The sequence below is a fragment of the Stegostoma tigrinum genome, chromosome 1 (assembly GCF_030684315.1).
Source record: "Stegostoma tigrinum isolate sSteTig4 chromosome 1, sSteTig4.hap1, whole genome shotgun sequence".
In the NCBI taxonomy this organism is placed as follows: Eukaryota; Metazoa; Chordata; class Chondrichthyes; order Orectolobiformes; family Stegostomatidae; genus Stegostoma; species Stegostoma tigrinum.
The window spans coordinates 47,238,247-47,258,539 of NC_081354.1; the positions used below are offsets into that span (position 1 = coordinate 47,238,247).

At 39.8% G+C, this 20,293-nt stretch overlaps 1 protein-coding gene across 9 annotated transcripts in view; it reads right to left on the reverse strand.

Moving 5' to 3' along the window:
- The window catches only part of slc10a7 (solute carrier family 10 member 7), a 262,492-nt gene that overhangs the window by 220,752 nt on the left and 21,447 nt on the right, over positions 1-20,293 (reverse strand). For 8 of the 9 annotated variants that reach the window (XR_009445663.1, XR_009445662.1, XR_009445664.1 and 5 more), the window contains exons 3-4: positions 16,421-16,557; positions 10,176-10,251 (exon numbers count right to left, since the gene is read on the reverse strand). Coding sequence is in view for 6 of the 9 variants with exons in the window: in XM_048530666.2 (XP_048386623.1) it covers positions 10,176-10,251; positions 16,421-16,557 (213 nt within the window). In the remaining 3 variants the exon portion in view is untranslated. Of the gene's footprint in view, positions 1-10,175; positions 10,252-16,420; positions 16,558-20,293 lie in introns of those variants that run through there. The other variant, XM_048530695.2, reaches the window with a different exon arrangement.

The following is a 20,293-nucleotide window of genomic DNA, read 5'->3' on the forward strand; positions in this document are numbered from 1 at the left end:
TTGTGGTGGCCAGGTCATGGAGTACATTTAAGACGGTGGTGGATAGGTTCTTGATTATCAAGGAGATCAAGGGTTACAGGGAGAAAGCGGGAGAATGGGGTTGAGGAACCTATCAGCCAAGATTGAATGGTGGAGCAGACTCGATGGGCTGAATAACCTAATTTCTGCTATGTCTTATGGTCACATGTCTGCACTAGATTTCAGACTTTAACCTGAGTTTATTCGATGCACCCTCTTCATGTTATTTTAAATGTACTTACCACATAGCTTATCTCAATATTCAATGTCATGCCAATTGTTCGCGCTCTCACAAAAACTGGGGTGGAATAATTAATCAATTTTTCTGCCATACTTCCATTGCTCCCTGTGCTCTTATGTCTCGCACCCAACTGTCTTATTTCTTTCCCAGCCCTTCCTTAAATTATTTACGCCTGGAAAATATAAATCAAACATGCATTAGTTCTTGATAATTTAATAATTTTGCTGCCTTAATATTTTTGATCTCCCTCAATCTCTAGTCTCTCAGAGAATGCATTCCTCTCCTGTCTATGCACTCAAAATATACCTGTTTCCTAAGGAGGGCCATGTTTTGTAAGCAGTCTAGTGAATATTCACAAGGCTGTGTCATGGGATGAGGAAGATTAAGCAGGTTGGATTGCTCCTCATTGAAGTTTGAAAGAATCAGAAATGATCTTATGAGATAGCTAAGATTTAGAGTTACGTGACAGTCTAGACAATAGTATAATGCAGCCTCGCATGAGCAATCTGGTGGCACAATTTAGAAGATAGATTTAAGCTGGCTAAGGAGCAATCTCTTCCTTCAGAGTTATCACTGCTTAGAATTCTCAACACTGTAGAGGATGAGATAGAAGACTGGTATCAAATAATATGGATGGAAGGCAGGAAAGTTCATCTAAAAATGTAATCAGACTAGCTATGCTCTTATTAAATCACAGGGCAGGTTTGAGGGCCCAAATGACCTAAACTCCTGTTTCTTATATTCTTAAAATCACTTCTCATTGCTTTGTATTGTTATTTGTCAATATTATTCACTTTAGGTTATGCTCCAAGCCCTTCAAATTCTTCTGCTCTCCAAACTGTGACCTGGTGTCCAGCACTTTTATTGTTTACTATTGCCTCGATCTTCCCCTACTATTTTTGTCCACTCTGGTTTAATTTCTAGACCCAAAACCAAAATTTTCCCAGTTGCACATTTGCAGCTTAGCTTAGAAAGAAATCTTGTAACATGTAGGAATTGTATTCCCTTATCACTTATACCTGTTAGAATTTTACAGGTTTCTATGAGTTTTTATTTCATCATTTTTCTAAACTCCAGTCAATACAGTCCTAAATGAACTATTCTCTCATCACATGTCAATGGCAGAATCGCAGAATCATAGATGTGGAAAGAGGCCATTTGGCCCATCAAATCTGCATCAACCTTCCAAGAACATCACACCATACCCAGCACCACTCCATCCAATCCCATAATGTCACATTTACAGTAGTTAAACCTTCTGATCTGCACATCCCTGGACAGATCCACTTAACCTGCATATCTTTAGACCAGGCAAGGAAACCGGAATGCCCAGGGGAAATCCACACAGACACGGAGAACATACAAACTCGACTCAGACACACAGTCAACCGAGGCTAGAATTGAACCCGATGCTGTGAGGCTGCAGCAGTGTTAACCACTGTGCCATCCCCACTAGTCCTGTAATCTCATCAGGCAGGAGCAAACTGTGCAAAGACCTGTGATAACAAGGTGTGGAGCTGGATGAACACAGCAGGCCAAGCAGCATCTTAGGAGCAGGGAAGCTGGTGTTTCGGGCCTAGACCCTTCATCAGAAATTTCTGAAGAAGGGTCTAGGCCCGAAATGTCAGCTTTCCTGCTCCTAAGATGCTGCTCGGCCTGCTGTGTTCATCCAGCTCCACACCTTGTTATCTCGGATTCTCCAACATCTGCAGTTCCTATTATCTCTAGTGCAAAGACCTGTAGTGACTTTGACAGCTACTTGCGAACCAAGTCAACTGGCAGTTCTCGATTCAGCAGGCTGCAAATTGTGCAGGTGTTCCAACGCAATGATGCAAGTTACCTTCTGTCCGTAAACCGTATGGCCTCCCGTGAGCTGCATCCCCTGTTGATCTACTGTCTCCAGTAGAACTGCAGGTCTGTTCTAGTGCAGATCTTCCTACTCCTACTTGTGGTCATCTTAGCCCACATCTGAAGTTCAAACAGAGCCTAAGGCAACATCCACACACTGATCCAATAGATTGGACCTCTGAGCTTCCATAACATACTCTGAACAAACCCTTTCACACAAGCAGGTGAAATAACAGTTGCAAAATACTAAGTACTTATTAGCTTTATTCACCATCATGTCTTCCTCCCAACAACTATGATCTCACTTTTGGTTTTACTCGTGAGATCCAGGAAGCTTGGGAGACCCATGGAGCTAACGTTCAATCAAAACCCATCTCACTATTACACTAATTAGGCAGCTTAAACATTGGGAGAGGCAAGTCATCAGGATCAAAGTGTTTGTATGAAATATGGAGGTTTGATGCAGATTCTTGATTCATTCACTTTTACTCCAGGATTTCAAACTCCACCTTCAATCAAATCCAAACAAACAATCAGCCAAGTTAAGATACCATGCTAAAAGTCATATTAATATGCAGTTAACTTTTCTCTCCAGCTCAAGATCAACTACATTCCTTTCAAAATGGATTCCTTCCTCCAGTTCAGATTTTTACCCTTAGTTCTAAGAGATAACTGGACAATTAACTTCCTTTGCTGTGTTGCTCATTATTAGAATTAACACCATACCAATACTTAACACTTTTACAGTTGAGACCAGATCAAGACACTTCTATCCTCCCACCTGAATTATGCTGCGAGGAGAGGAAAAGAAAAGAAAAGACAAATAAAAGAGGGGGGCACAAGTGTTTGAAGTTATGACCCAAAGTTTAGTCAAACAAATTTCTTTTTTCAAAAATGATAAAACAAGTGGCATACACAACAGATTGTACTTCTTCCAGAAGTCGTGTCATTCAAGATCGGAAGGAGGTGGATGCACATCAAGGATTTAAAGCAAAGTTAAAATTTCAAAACCAGTTAATCTGTTTCTTAGAAATTAGGTCAACAGTTTATAATCTGTCGTCCGCGTGTTGACTACAAAAGGTTAAATGACTTTGGAAAAAGAGATAAGCAAAGCTTTTGAGAGATGGAAGATGGACTTTATTGCCCTTATTTGCTGGAAATACCAGCAGTAGAAGTGACAATCGGAGTCCATGTGCTGATGGATCCTACCAACCTTCCTCGACTTGGCTTTTGTTTCCACAAACCTAAGTGAAGAAGAAAGAATAAAAAAAACTCTCCAAAGTATTTCAGCTGTACCACTTCCATCCCTTTCCCTCTTTCTTGGTTGAAAAACTTGGAATTCTGTTAGAGCTTCCACACATTAGTATTGATTAACTTGTAAACCCCAAAAAGTTGAACCAGAAACACCAAAAGATCTGGATACAGCCCGATTTCCAAACAAATGAAAGCCTTGTTCAGAAGATCTTTAATTGGCCTACATAGCTAGCAGTTTGATTTTTCCACAAAATGGCCTGATGGTCTATCAGAATTCATCAAATTATATTCTTTGCTTTTTGGACTGCTGGCCAATAAGGATGTTTTTATTTTGCCTTCTTTAAAATATTACTTCTGCAGAATCTGTGTCTTCATTTCTGTTGCATGAGTGCATCTGTTTTAACATTAAAATGGCATATAGTTCTAAATACAGATTATAGCTACATTTTAACTGGTTTTAAAGCAAATTTTGATCCACAACAAATGGATTATTTGGAGCTCATTTTAAAAAGGCCTGGTGGAAGTTTCTTTCATTCTGTAGCAGTACAAATGCAAAATGATTGCCCATTTTGATGATCAAATCAAAACACTTATACTAACAGTACAACTTGTTGAGTAATGTGGCTTCATTACCAATGCATTTCTATCAAATGCATAACAATTAAATTCATGGAATCACTGGCCAGAGCTGGATTTAAAGATCAGTAGTAAACTAGATGGTTAGGAAAATTAAAAGAAAACTACCAAAAATGGGAGGAAATAAACTTTGAAGCTAAACAATATAAAAAAAACGAACATTGAGGGCTTCTTTAAATATATAAACTGGAATAATGAAGCCAAAGTGAACATAGATCCCTTAGAAAATGAGGCTGGGAAATAATAATAATAGGAACCAGGAAATGGCAGAAGATCTGATCTAATACTTAGCATTTTCTACTGTAAAGACTGAAGCAAACAGCATTCAAAAGATACTGAAATAATAAAGGGGCAAAAAGTGTGCTGGGGAGGGGCGGGTGTCAGTGATGGGAAAATTACAACAGATAATACTGAGAAAAAGTACTAGGGAAATAATAGAGCTAAAAGCTATAAAAAGTTAGGTTCCTGAAGATGAGGGGTTGCATCCTAGGATTTTAAAGAAAATAGCTATAGAAATAGTGGAAGCACTGGTAGTAATCATTCAAGAACGCTTAAGTTCTGGCAAAGTCTCAAACGGTTGGAAAACTGCCGATGTTAACAAGCTTACTCAAAAGCAAAGGGAGACAGAAACAGGTAACCACAGGACTGTTAACGTGACATCTGTCAAATGTTAAGAGTCTACTTTAAAACATGTATATAGAATAGAATAGAACATTACAGCACAGTACAGGCCCTTCAGCCCTCGATGTTGTGCCGACCTGTCATACCGATCTCAAGCCCATCTAACCTACACTATTCCATGTACGTCCATATGCTCATCCAATGACGACTTAAATGTACCTAAAGTTGGCGAATCCACAACCGTTGCAGGCAAAGCGTTCCATTCCCTTACTAATCTGAGTAAAGAAACTACCTCTGACATCTGTCCTATATCTTTCACTCTTCAATTTAAAGCTATGCCCCCTCGTGCTCGCCATCACCATCCCAGGAAAAAGGCTCTCCCTATCCACCCTACCTAACCCTCTGATTATTTTATATGTTTCAATTAAGTCACCTCTCAACCTTCTTCTCTAACGAAAACAGCCTCAAGTCCCTCAGCCTTTCCTCGTAAGACCTTCCCTCCATACCAAGCAACATCCTAGTAAATCTCCTCTGCACCCTTTCCAAAGCTTCCACATCATTCTTATAATGCGGTGACCAGAACTGTACACAATACTCCAAGTGCGGCCGCACCAGAGAGTTTTGTACAGCTGTAGCATAACCTCTTGGTTCCGGAACTCGATCCCTCTATTAATAAAAACTAAAACACTGTATGCCTTCTTAACAGCCCTGTCAACCTGGGTGGCAACTTTCAAGGATCTGTGTACATGGACACCGAGATCTCTCTGCTCGTCTACACTACTAAGAATCTTACCATTAGCCCAGTACTTTGCCTGCAGGTTACTCCTACCAAAGTGCATCACCTCACACTTGGCGCATTAAACTCTATTTGCCACCTCTCAGCCCAGCTCTGCCGCTTATCTATGTCTCTCTGCAACCTACAGCATCCTTCGTCACTATCCACAACTCCAACAACCTTAGTGTCATCTGCAAATTTACTAACCCATCCTTCTACGCCCTCATCCAGGTCATTTATAAAAATGACAAACAGCAGTGGACCCAACACCGACCCTTGCGATACACCATTAGTAACTGGTCTCCAGGATGAACAGTTCCCATCAACTACCACCCTCTGCCTTCTTTCAGCAAGCCAATTTCCGATCCAAACTGTTATATCTCCCACAATTCCATTCCTCCGCATTTTGTACAATAGCCTACTGTGGGGAACTTTATCAAACACCTTGCTGAAATCCATGTACACCACATCAACCGGTTTACTCTCATCTACCTGTTTGGTCACCGTCTCAAAGACATAGCACATAACATAATTCAAGCAGGGCCAGATGGCTTCCTGATGGGGCAATCATTGCGCATACATCACAAAAACTTGCCAGAGATAATGGGAACTGCAGATGCTGGAGAACCCCAAGTTCCAAAGTGTGGAGCTGGATGAACACAGCAAGCCAAGCAGCATCAAGCATTCGGGCCTAGACCCTTCATCAGAAAAGGAAAAAGCTTTTCTGATGAAGGGTCTAGGCCCGAAACGTCAGCTTTTGTGCTCCTAAGATGCTGCTTGGCCTGCTGTGTTCATCCCGCTCCACATTTTGTTATCACAAAAAGTTGCCATCCAAGTTAAGCAAGTAACAAAGATAGACAGAACGTTGGGCTTTATTTGAAAGGTAATGGAGTATTAAAGGAAGGTAAAAATACAGAAATCTAAAACTAAAATGAGGCACTAGTTAGACTAAACTTTGAATAATGTGAACAGTTTTGTTCCTTTACCCAAGGAAAGATATACTGGCACAGGAGGGCAGGTCAGAAAGGGTTCACGATATGAGATTCTTATGGGTCTAGACAAGGTAATGCAGAGATTGTTTCTCCTTTGGGAGTGTCTAGGACAAGAAGACAATCTCAGTGTCACCCATTTAAGACACAGATGTGAAGGAGGGTAGTGAATCTGTGGGATTCTTTACCACAGCTGGGTCGTTAAGTACATTCAAGGCTGAGATTGACAGATTTTTAATTCGGAAGGGATTTGGAGAAAAGATAGGAAAACGAGTTGAAGATCAGTCATGATTGCAATGAATGATGGACCAGACTCAATAGGGTGAATGGTCTATTTCTATTCCTACATCTTACAGTCTTACTGTCCATCCCCAGAATTCTCAAGGTATGTGAGCTACCTTCTTAAACTGCTTGCAATCCCATGTGATATAGATACACCACACAAGGATCTGGGACTTGAAGGTGATCTTGCAAGTGATCCCGTTTTGATCACCCTCCTTTCTAAAATCAGCCTGTTTTATTGGCAGCTTTCTATAAACCAGTTGCCCTTGCTCTTTTAGACAGCAAGTATCCAAGGTTTGGAATGTTCTGACAAACAGGCCTGGAGAAGTTTCTGCAGCACATCTTGTAGATGGCATAGACCACTGCCATTGTGTGCCACTGATGCAGAAAGTGAATACTCAAGCCCATGAATGGGGTGCTGTTGAAGCTAGATGCTTTGTCCTGGATGATGTCAAGTCTGAGTGCTGTTGGAACTACACTTATACAGGCAACTGAAGAATGTGACAAAGCCCTGACCTATGTCTTGGTGGACTGGTTTTGGGAGGTAACATTTGAGTTACTTATTGCAGAATTCCAAGCCTTTGTCTGGATTTTCTAGCCACAACACCTACATGGCTCTTTCAGTTTCCAGTCGGTGGCAATGGCCTCATGGGAGCAAGTGTTTACAGAGTTAGCTACAGGGAAGTCCAATCGAGATTTGTAAACATGTCGGAGAATTTTTAAATAGGGACACGGTTTGATAAGAAGTCTGAGTGCAGGAGTGAATTTTTTTTTTAAGAATTCAGAGATGCGATGTAGACATCTCTGGTTAGGCTAGCATCTGTTGCCCTTCAGAAGTTGGTGGTGAGCTTCCTTCTTGAACCACTGCAGTCCATTCAGTGTAGGTACACCCCACAATGCTGTTAGGGAGAGAGTTCCAGGGTTTTGACAACTTGGCGAACAGAACCTGTTGTTAGGGCACAGCAGAATTTTGAATGACCAAGTGTATGGACAGTAAAACTTTGAAGCCAGTTACCTGTGCATTGAAACAGTCAAAAGCTAAAAATAAAAAAGACAGGACAGAGGTTTCAAATACAGGTAAGCTTCTGCAAGGGCATAGTAAAGCAATATCATGCAGGTGATAATAGGAATCCCAGTGATAATGCAGCTAAGTGGTTGGAAGCTCATCCTACTGTTAAATATGATAAAAAAATTGATAGTTGCCTGGTTTATCAGCATCAGGCAGTTGTCAGGGAGAAGAGTTGCTGGTTTGGGAAACAAAAGTTCATAGCACTGACAGAAGTTAATTGCTTTGGCAGGGGAGGGTGGAGGGTGGAGGGTGGAGGGTGGAGGGTGGAGGGTGGAGGGTGGAGGGTGGAGGGTGGAGGGTGGAGGGTGGAGGGTGGAGGGTGGAGGGGGATGTAAATTGATCCTTGGGGAGAAGAGGTAATGCAGCTGAAGCAAAACAAAAATGGATACCATTTCAGATGATTCTCTAAATGCAACTGAATAAATAAGCATGGAAATGACTGATTACAATCCCATTCAGCTGGATGACAAAAGAAACTGGAGGACAGTGTGTTCAAACAAGTTAAAAGGTTGCAGGAAAATAAAAAAAAGACAAATGAGGATAATGTGCTATGGGCACAGTCAGAGTTTTTTTTTCAAACTACTTCTCCACAACCTATTTTGGGAGCTTTCTCTTATTGACATTTTTGCCAGCACATCTTGAGATTTGCTTGAGGACCACTTTTTTGGTTGGGAGCTAGGTTTTGGCTTAAAAGGCTCCTTTTTCATTTCACTCATCCATTGATGATCTGGTATTATTTCATACTGTATTACTTATTGAAAATCTAACTACAAATATCAGAAATAAAGATTCAATCCTTTTACCTTTACAAACAACCTTACATATTTCCAACCTCAAATGAAGGGTCTCATCTGTTTTAACTCAAAGTTTCTTCTTCAGTTGGCATGGCCGCACTTGGTTTCTTTCCAGCAAATATCGACATTCACTGAATGCAAGATTCTTCAGTTAATGGCTCTTCATGACAGCCTTAAAACAAGCTGCTAATAAAGCTCACATACAACTTAGAATTGATTTTTCAAACTACTTCTCCACAACCTATTTTGGGAGCTTTCTCTTATTGACATTAAACTACTTTGGTCTCTTTTTTCATTCCAAAAAACTTTCTAAGCCCATCAGTCCTTTTTCTGTCTGACTTTTGATGTCACAGGACAGCGCGTTGCTGGGCAATACCCAATTGTTTTCTTTTCCTCTACCGTCTGTTTTCTGAAGCATTGAACTGTTCACCGCAAAGCTCTTTTCTTTTCATTAAAAACCTTATTTAGAATCCATGTGAAATCTGTACCAGACAACACAGTACTACTCTAAGGGCTCAAAATGAAAATAAGTCCTTCCCTTCTTAACTCTCTCTATTTTGTTTAGAAATACAAAGTCAAACTTAAAGCCATGCGCAATTCTGTTTGCTTTAGAGCTCAAATTTCCAAACAATACATCATGAATCTTAACCACAGCAGTCATGCAGTGATAATATCTTCTATATTTATATTGATATGTTGGGTATTTGGACTCACTCTGAAACAGAATTAGTTGAATTAAAATCAATATCTTCAATAATTATCAATGCTTCATTAAACTTAAAAGCACATACACAAGGAAGGCAGTAAATTTTCATAGAGAGCAGAGTATTTGACTTGTCAAAGGTCAACAGGCCTGAGTTAGCAATGAAAGTGCTTTTACAATGCAATGGGTATATACTCCTTTGCACAAAAGGCATGACCCTAAGGTAAAAGCCACAGTATTTTCTTTTTCTATATTTTGACTGCAGACAAATGGGAAAAAGAATGTTTTAAAAACTATGGATAATTGCATTTTTTAAAGCAAGTTACCTGACACTCATTATAAGTGTTGTTTACTCGGAGTGCCCACAATTGTGATTAGATTTTCTCAGACAGTCTGGGAATGGCATGGATAAATTCACTCAATCACTCCCAAATGAGTGCCAGAGAAACAAACAGAGCTTGGGACGGGGCTGATAGTTTGCAAGTACAAGGGGGTCAATGCATTTGTTTTGAGAGGGAGGCAAGGCTGGATTGTAATCTGAAAAAGAGGACTTGCCAAACCCACAACATCCATGATGTAGAAGGAAAGCTTCAACATGTAGTGTGTTATATAGTAGGTTAACATCATAAAATCCTCAGATGTTTGACAGCAAACCGAAGAAGATATTACAGAAGACAAACAAAACTGTAGTAAAAAAGGTATGTTTCAGATAATTGATTAAAATGAAGAAAGAGAGGCAGAAAGGTTGCAGGAGGGAATTCTAGAGATTAGAATCTTGACAACTGAAGGCACAGCCAGCAATGGTGGACACAAGGACTAATTTCAAACTTAACTCTATTACAAACTTAATATCTGTCAAAAGTGGACCAAAAAATTCAAACTAATTTACTTTTTATAACCTTATTGTCTAATGTATATAATGATCAAAGTATAAACCTTACCCACCTCATTTCCACCAACTGCTTTGGTTAGGATTACAGCAGATGATACAGGAGGAGGCATGCAACCAACGGTCTGCAAACTAAAAATAAAAAGCCCAAAACAACCTTAGAACATTAATTTTTTCCCCCATATTGTGTCCAATCACAAAAATGTTTACTTTCGCAGTAATGTTCATACCAACCTAGTCCGTAAAAGCTCCCGCTGCATTTTACACAAATTTTATAAATATCTAACTGCAAAGTCCTTCAGAGAATTTAGTGTATTTTAGACATTTAAGAGCCTTATATCTCAAATTCCAGCTCAATATTTTAAAGTAATACGGAATTAAAAGTCTTCCTCGAATTACAGATCTATTATGTATTACTACATTTACTGAAAATTCAATGATGAATCGCTGAGTTGGAATTTAAATCCTGAACTAGTTTTAGAAGATCAGTGTTAAAAAAAAGTCAACAAGTCAAACAAATCCTAAAGTTACATCAGAAGCCTTTAGCTGTAATGTAGCCAGCAGGATACGGTGAATGGTGCTCCACCTCCAGCTAATAGCTTCAGACTTTAACTTACACTTTGTTTGCATTGTTATGAATTTATTTGTTCAGTTTAAAAGTAAATAAAGTACTTCTTTCTAAAATCTGTACCAACAGCAGAGTTCAAAATGTTAATTTAAAAACACACAGAAGTCACTTGTCACAACATTTTACTGTATGAGGCTTCTAGTGAACATAGATATTTGATGGGACATTACAAAGAAAGGCAAATGGTGTCTTGGGTTTTCTGTAACAGGTAATAGCTTATTTTACAAATTTTTAAATATATAAAAAGTGAATATAGATTGAGAAGAATATAGAAAATGCTAGAAACAATCATGTCAGGCAGCATCTGAGGAGGGAGAAACAGCATTATCCCTTCAGATCAATGACCTTTCATCAACATTCACTTCTTTCAGCTCCTCCTTTTCATCTAAGGTTGCCAGAATGATGGTTGATTGCCAATCTCGGTCTCCTCCTGTCTGTGAAACATTTTTCTTCCAATCCCACTTCATTAAAAATAAAAACACATTTTTCCAATTAATCATCAGTTTTAGACTTCTTTTTCCCAGGAGTCCCTCCTCGATCACCTGCCCCACTCCATGCTCCATAACCTCCCACCACCTCTTCTGTCCACAACATACAACCATACCATTTCCATTTCTTCTCATCTACTTTCTCCCATGCTCCACAATATTCATTGGCTTTCCTGGTTAAGTCCTTTCTAGTCACTCCACACATCCTTCACCACATCTGCACCTCATTTGTATCCAGTTGCTGTTACTGAGGTTTCTTGTCTGGCACTCCTTGTACATCTCCTGTAATAGTCATGCATCTATCTCAGGGATTGCACAAATTCTAGCACATCCTCGGGCTTCCTTACGAGTCATCAATTTAGAAGCCTTTGCCAGATCGAAGAATACAACCTGAATGTTGCATTGGTCATTCTAATATTTCTCCATCGCTCGCTTCTCAAAACTGGTATCAATGGTGATTCTTCCAGACAAAATCCATACGGTTGTTGACCTTTCATTGGAAAAAAAGTGGTTATGATCTCTGCAGGGACCAGTAACTTGCAAAAAGGAAATTTGAACTTCCATTAATAGCTGAAATAATGACATGACAGAAATTTATTTTTCAAGACTTTCACCGTAACAAAAGACTAAATGCCACCTTTGTGGGGAACATAGGCCTGAAATCATAAACAGGACATTCTTTTTTCTTAAGTTCAATCAAAAGCTCACTTCACAGAATATACTTTCCAACCTCAGGTGCATACCTCTGAAGATGATTTTTCTAACCCAAACTAGGCAAATCTTTCAAACTCACTTAAAGTCATGAATTTGATCTTCCAATCCAAACGCAAGCTCCTTTTCAGTGAGCCACAAAAATGTTCAGCCTCTAGCTGCAGTCTCATCCTTAAGGTCTGGTAAGACTGTGTTTGAGAGTTTTCACAAATATGTTAGAAACCCTTAGTCTCCCAAAGCCCATTTCCATGGCAACATGAATTACACAGGCCTTGTTTCCAGGTAGGAAAACAAATTAGCTGCCCTCAAGTTCTAACATCATGCAAGCACTTTGAAAGTTTACAGCATAACCATTTACAACACAAAACTCTCAATGTCCTCCCTGGACTCAGACAAGCAGCCAAACACAGCAACTGGTCTCAACAGACTGCTGCCATTGTCTCAGTGAGCAGAACGCCTTATATCTTCTACCATCAAAACAATCTGGATCTTCCTTTAATCTTTCACAGCCTCCTCAGCCAAGCAGACTTCAGACAGTTCATATGACTGCCTTCATTTTACGATGAATTAAACTTTAAATTATTAAATAAAATCTTATAAATGTCATAACTGCAACAGCTGCAAAAAGTTAGAAATAAAATAGTTTTTAAGCAACTGAAAGGGGAGTGGAGTGTAAAAGTGCAAAATGGAACTTCAGTGACAGGCTGGATGAAAAAGTGTGAATAATGCAGGACAAATGGATGGAGCAAGAAAGAAAAGATATGTCTAGGAGGAAGTGTAAATGGGAAATTGATGAACAGTTCCTTTAGAAGGAACAGAATATAGAAGACATGGCTGATAAGTTGGCAGGTTACAGCAAAATTTGTAGCTTAGTAGAAAACCTTCTTCACTGTCTAAGATTACAATTGATTAGATGGATCAATGGGCTGAAAATGACAGATAGAGTTCAATCAGGATAAATGCAAACTACTGCATTTTGGCACAACAAACAAGGATAGGACCTTGGGTAGTGTTGTAAAATCGAGGAACCTAGGGGTTCAGGTACGTATTTCTTTGAAGTATGCAACTCATACAGACAGGGTGGATGAAAAGGCTTTTGGCACAATTGCCTTCATTGCTCAGTCTTTTGAATGTGGGAGTTGTTAAGTCATGTTGAGGTTGGGCAAGGCACTGTATTCCAAAAGAGGCCTCACCAATGTCCAGTTCTGGTTGCCCAGGTATAGGAAAGATATTATTAAGCTGGAGAGGTTTTGGAGTAGATTTGTAGCTCAGGTTGTGGATATTGAGGTTGGTTGGCTCACTGAGCTAGTTTGTTGTTCCACAGATGTTTTGTTACCGTGTTGCTAACATCCCCATTGCAGCCTCTGATGAAGCGTTGGTATGTTTTTCCACCTGGTTTTTAAAACTCTGGGGACTGTTGTGATGGATTGCCATTGTGGAATGTATATGGGTCGAGTTCAATGCATTTATTAATAGCATGCTTTATGGAGTGCCATGCTTCCAGGAATTCTCATGCTTATCTCTGCCTAGCCTGTCCCAGTCGAAGTCGTGGTTCTCCTTGTCCACGTGGATTGAGATGAGTGAGTACTGGTCATGTCTTTTTGCAGCTAGTTAGTGTTCATGTACTCTTGTTGTTAGTTTCCTTCCTGTTTGTCCAATGTGGTGTTTCTCGCAGTCTCTGCAAGGGATCTTGTAGATAACACTGGTCCTGTCCATGGCAGGGACCGAGTCTTTAGTTTGTGTGAGCACTTGTCGTAGGGTTGAATCAAGTGCTCACCTGAGCTAAAGACCCACTCCCCAGGACCAATGTCATCTACAAGGTCCCCTGCAGAGACTGCGAGAAACACCACATCGGACAAACAGGCAAGAAACTAACAACAAGAGCACAAACACCAACTGGCTACAAAAAGACACGACCAATACTCACTCATCTCAATCCACATGGACAAGGAGAACTACAACTTTGACTGGGACAGCATCAAGATCCTGGGACAGGCTAGGCGGAGATAAGCACGAGAATTCCTGAAAGCACGGCGCTCCACGAAGCATGCTATTAATAAACACATTGAATTTGACCCCATATACATTCCACTGTGAAGGAAACCTGGAAGTGAGGCAATCCATCGCAACGGACCCCAGAGTTTAAAACACACCGACGCTTCATCAGAGGCTGCACTGAGAATGTTACCAAGCGCGGTAACAAAACATCTGCGGAAGAACAAACTACCTCGGCGAGCCAACTAACCTCAACAAGCTGGAGAGATTTCAGAAGAGATTTACCAGGATGTTGCCGGGTATGGAATGTTTGAGTTATAAAGAAAGGCTAGGTCGGCTGGAACTTTTTCACTGGAGTGAAAGAAGTTGAGAGGTGACCTTATACAAGTTTCTAAAATAATGAAGGGTATAAATGGAGTTAACGGTAGTTATCTTTTCACTAGAATAGGGCATTTCAAGACTAGGCGGCACAATTTTAAGGTCAGAGGAGAGAGATTTAAAGAAGACATGAGGGGCAATTTTTCTTTCACAAAGGGTGGATTACAAAGTGAGGAATGAACTTCCTGAACGAGTGGTGGGCATATGTAAATTTAAAAGACATTTTGATAAATACATGAATAGGAAAGGTTTGGAAGGACATGGGCCAGGGGCAGGAAGGTGGGGCAAGTTTAGTTAAAACAACTAGGTTATCTGGCATTTTAAGTTCCCCATCTTGCTTTTATGCTCAGCTCCCTATCATCAGCCACTTGCAGTGTTGCAATGAAGTTCATCACAAGCTTAAGGAACAGCATTTTCTCTGTCAGTAAGTTAATTTACAGTCTTCCAATTTCAGATTGCAGCTTCTGCTACAACTTTGTTTCCTTTTTCTTTGCAGATTTTGGTTTTACTCTTGTTTTTCTCTTAATTTTTGCTCTTGGGTGGCAGTTGTTCGTCATTCTGCCATTTGCACCTCCTCTAGACACATCTTTAATTGACTTAACCCATTACCACTTCCTTCTGCCTTTCACTAGCAACTGTTTTGCCACTTACTCATTCTTGTTTCCCACATTATTACAGACCTTCTATTTTGTTCTTTTTCCCCACCATCTCCCCTTTCACTTGTTGGGAACCTGTAACATTTTTAACTTGCCCCAGTTTCATGAAAAATCATGGACCTGAAATGTTTAACAATGTTTTTCTCTCACAGATGCCACCTCACCGGTGTAGTAATTCCAACGTTTTCAGTTTTTATTTCAGATTTCAAACATAATTTCTAATGCAAAAGCAAAATAAAGGCAGGTTAGCTTTCAAATGTCACTTCCAAATCTCAAGTTGAATTTATTTTTATATTTTTGCTTTAATAAGATACAGGGAGCACAACAACAAAAAGAATCCACTGATGGCTTGTACTGAAAATAACATTCCTTTTCTAAAGTGCTTATCATCTGTGCATTTTTAATACTTCAATTTTGGTTGAGGGGCAAGTGAGGCAAGGATCCTGACATGCACGTACGCTGGGCTGAATGGTGTCTTTCTGTGCTTTATTTCATCAATGGGTTCTATGGTTAATTTTCAAGATTAATCTTTTCTTTTTAATCATTTTCTGAGGACAAAATACTTCTAGCAGCTTCTCCAGCCTTTGTCAGACTGACACATATCTGATACAATTACTAAGCCACAGGGTAGAATGTTTAAATATGAATAATTTGGAATTTTCATAGTGAAAAGGTGGATCAACAAGACAGTTTAATTTTAACCAATTATCATCCTTCTTTCATAGAACCAAGAACAATGTTCACTTGTCCACAGTATCCAGTCATCTTTATGCGTCAGATTAATTTAGTCAGCAGTTCTATTCCAGATGGGAAACAAGTCCTACTTTCCTAAAGAAAACTGTGAATTTTAAATTAAAAATCACAATTGCGAAGAAAAATATTCAAAAAGAAAGTAATTTGTTTATACGAGTTAAGCCTACATGTGTTACTTCAGAAATCTCTAATCCCTGGAGATCTATGTAAATACACAATGTCTTGTTTTAGTTGCAAAAGTCAACATTCCAAGGATGGAACAGTAATCCTCTATGATTTCAACATGAATAAGCATTTTGTGCTAAATAAGTTCAATACTAGATTTATTTTATTTACTTCCAACCAAATCGAAGATCTTACACCCAGGCCTAAACTCTGTTCTACTACAGGGTGCTAAATGTGTGTAGGAGAATTCAATATTCTTTTCGTCAACACTGTATCTCTCCATCTCTATTTCTAATGTTTTTCTTTAAAAAAGGGGCAGAATTGTGAATGAAACAGTGAGTGAATCTTCATAGCAGACTACATAACATACATTGTTGCTTTTAAAAGCAACAATGACAGGATTTTCTAACATTTTTGCATTAGAAAACCCAATGTCATCAATAATACATATATTGCTAATGTTTCAAGCAATTTAGAAAGTAAAATGCATTAAACAAAGAATTGAAGTGGGGCAAAAAAAAACTTACCCTTTTAAAAGCCATGGGTTTATTGATGTCAGAGCTAATAATTTAAGAATAAACCATACAGCAGTTGGGAAAAATCCAAGTGTGAAGATCTGCACAAACATATGAAGTTTCACATGCATCAAAGCACTAGTCAGCTCCTGAAATATAAAAAGGGGGAACAAAGTGGATATAAAACTTTAAAAATAACAAGTTAGCACAAATGCTGGAATAGAACTAAACACTGACATTAGAATTTTTACAATTTATTAAGCCATAAACTAAATAAAACCTTCAATTTATCTTCTGGATCTGTTCTGTCTAGAATACTGATCTCCTCAAACTTCTATCATTAAAATAAAACAATGGACTACTACTTTGGTAAATGTTTAACAGCATAAAACTTCAACTGTGACAACCGTTAGCAATTGTGGAATACAAAATTTGGCTGCCCACAGAAATTCATCACAATTCTCCACCTACTTCACATGTGCAAAGTGTGATTGTCACAAACAGATCCACCACAGACTCAAAGTGCAAACTGGGGACATGCATAGCAGTCATCACACCAACACTCTTCTCCATCTTCTTATCCGCAGTACCATATCAGACTACAGCAAATTATAGGGTAAGCAGGAAACTTCAATCTTCAAACACCACCAGGCCAGAAACAAGACCACCCCAACTTCTGTTATCAGGCTGCAGCACACAGGCAATGCCTACGCATGCACAGAGGTTGAAATATAAAGCATCATCAATGCATTTACATAGGCCTGTGAGAGAATGAATCTCAGACCAAACACATATAAAACACACATTCTCTGTAGCCTGCTCCTGCTTGAAAACACTGCACCCAACCAACAAGGTCAACCAATAAAATCCACGGCAAGCCTCTACACAGTGTGGGTCATTTCCCATATCTTGGCAACCTCTTCTCAGTGCAACCAAGCATATCAATGAAATCCAAAACTGATCCAAAGTGTTAGTGCATCCTTCAGATGTCCAAGCAGAGTGTTCAAAGGCCGAGACCTTAAATCCAGAACTAAGCTCCTGGTCTATGGAGCAACTGTGGTCCCCACCCTTCTGCTTCCATCAGAAGCAGAGAAACATGGACCAAGCGCAGCAGACACCTCAAATCCCTTTGCAAAACCTACTGGCAAAGATAGGTGCACCAATCTGACCATCCTCATCCTGTTTATAATGCCTGCTATTGAGGCACTGGTCATACACAACACAAAAAACTTCCTGGACCATAATTCTATGAGTTTTGAAATAGCGACGGAGAAGGATAGACTGAATCTAAAAGCTGAAGTTCTAAAATGAAGGAAGGCCAATTTTGACAATATTATGCTAGAACTTTCAAAAGTTGACGGAGGGATGCAGTAGATGTTAGCAGTCAGGGAGATGGGAAGTCTTCAAAAATGAGATAACGTGTTCAAAACAGTACGTTCCTGTTAGGGTGAAAGGCAAGGTTGGTAGGTGTAAGGAATCCTTGATGACTAGAGAAATTGAGGTTATGGTCAAGAGTAAGAAAGCAGCATGCGTCCGGTATATAGACAGCAGAGATCAAGCAAATCCTGAGAAGAGTGCAAAGGCAGTAGGAGCATACTTAAGAGGAAAATCAGGACAGCAAAAAGTGGACTTGAGATAGCTTTGGCAAATAGGGTTTAGGAAAATCGAAAAGGATTCTATAAGTGTGTTAAGGACAAATGGATAACTTGGGAAAGAATAGGGTCCCTTAAAGATCAGCATGGCTGCCTATTTGTGGAACCAAAGCAGAAGGGGGAGGTACTAAACGAACATTTTGCAGAGTTAACTGCGGAGAAGGATACGGAAGATAGAAAATATGGGGAAGTAAATAACGACATCTTGTAAAATGTCCATATTATAGAGGAAGTAGTGCTGGACGTCTTTAAAAAATGCGTAAAGGTGGATAAATCCCCAGAACCTGATCAGGTGCACCCGAGAACTCTGTGGGAAGTGATTGCTGGATCCATTGCTAAAAGATATACCATCAACAGCCTTGGGTGAGGTGTTAAAAGATTGGAGGTTTGCTATCCTAGTGCCACTATTTAAGAAAGGCGATAAAGAAAAGCCAGGGAACTACAGACATTGTGGTGGGCAAGTTGTTGGAGGTAATTCTGAGGGACAGGATTTACATGTACTTGGAAAGGCAAGGAGTGATTAAGGATAATCAGTATGTCTATATGCATGGGGAGTCGTGTCACACTAACTTGAGTTTTTGAAGAAGTAACGAAGATGATTAATAAGGGCAGAGTGGTAGGCGTGAGGTATATGGACTTCAGTAAGGCATTCGACAAGTTTCCTCGTAGTAGGCTAGTTAGAATGGAATACGGTGAGAACTGGCCATTTGTATCCAAGGGGCAAATTTTTCACGCAGAGGTTGGTGCATGTATGGAATAAGCTGCCAGAGGAAGTGGAGGAGGCTGGTACATTTACAACATTTAAAAGGCATCTGGATGGATTTATTAATAGGAAGGGTTGAGGGGGATATGGGCCAAATGCTGGCAAAAATGGACTAGATTTATTTGGGATGTCTGGTCTGGAGAGGATTTAGGCCAAAGTGTCCATTTCCATGCTGTATATCTCTATGACTCTATGACTAATTGCTCTACTCCAAGCTCAGGAATGGTAAGCAAATCACTCGGAGAGCTACAAGGACATCCTGAAAGCTTCCTAAACAAACACATCATCCCCACTGACATTTAGGCATGCCTTGCATTCAACATGCAAACTGGAGAAGAAGCATCTGCAAAGCTGCCAACCATTTCAGATACACTTAGCAGAATATGTGGAAATCAAGTGCAAGCAGCAGAAACTGCAAGCAGAATCCAGACTGTCCTTCTCACCCACTTCATCAAAAACCACCCGTCCCACTTGTAACAAATTTTACAGCACAGGATTCAATTATTCAGCCACTGCAAAAGCATATCCCCTACACCTTACCCCCTACACCACAGTCCCACCTTTCACCCTCCCCAGACCAGAAGCAAGTCATTCTCAATCCCGAGGGACTACTAAAAAATAGGTTCTTAACATTATTTATTTTAATTAGTCACTTCATGTCTAGTAAAATATAAATGTATAAACAGTACATCTGTTCCTGAGAGGGTGAAGGGCAAGGTTGGCAGCAGTAGGGAATCCTGGCTGACAAAAGATATTGACATAATAGATCAGTAAGCCTAACATCTGCAGTAGGTAAGTTACTTGAGAAGATTCTGAGGCATATGATACACATGCATTTGGAAAAACAGGGTTTGACTGGGAGTAGTCAGCATGGTTTGGTGCGTGGGAGATTATGCCTCACAGATTTGTTAGAGTTTTTTGACGAACTGACCAGGAAGGTTGATGAAAGCAAGGCGGTAGATGTAGCCTATATAGATTTCAGTATGATTTTTAATCAGGTTCCACATGGTAGGCTGCTCTGGAAGGTTAGATCGCATGGAATCCAGGGAAAGCTGTCAATTTGGATACACAATTGGCTTGATAGTAGGAAACAGAAGTAATAGTGGAAGGATGCTTGTTGGACTGGAGATCTGCAGCTAGTAGTGTGTCTTATGGGGTCAGTGTTGGGCCCATTGCTGCTGCAATCTATATAAATGATTTGGATGAAAATATGAAAGGCATGATTAGTAAGTTTTCAGATAAAACTAAAATAGGTAGTGTTGTGGTCAGTGAGGAAGGTTATCAAAAATTGCAGCGGGATCTTGATCCGCTGGGGAAGTGGGCTGAGAAATAGCAAGTGGTGTTTAATATAGATAAATGTGAGGTATTGCATTTTGGAAACTCAAATCAAGGTAGGAGTTTCATTGTGAATGGTTGGGCCTTAAAGGAGCTTAGTAGAACAGCGGGACCTTAGAATTCAAGTGCACGGTC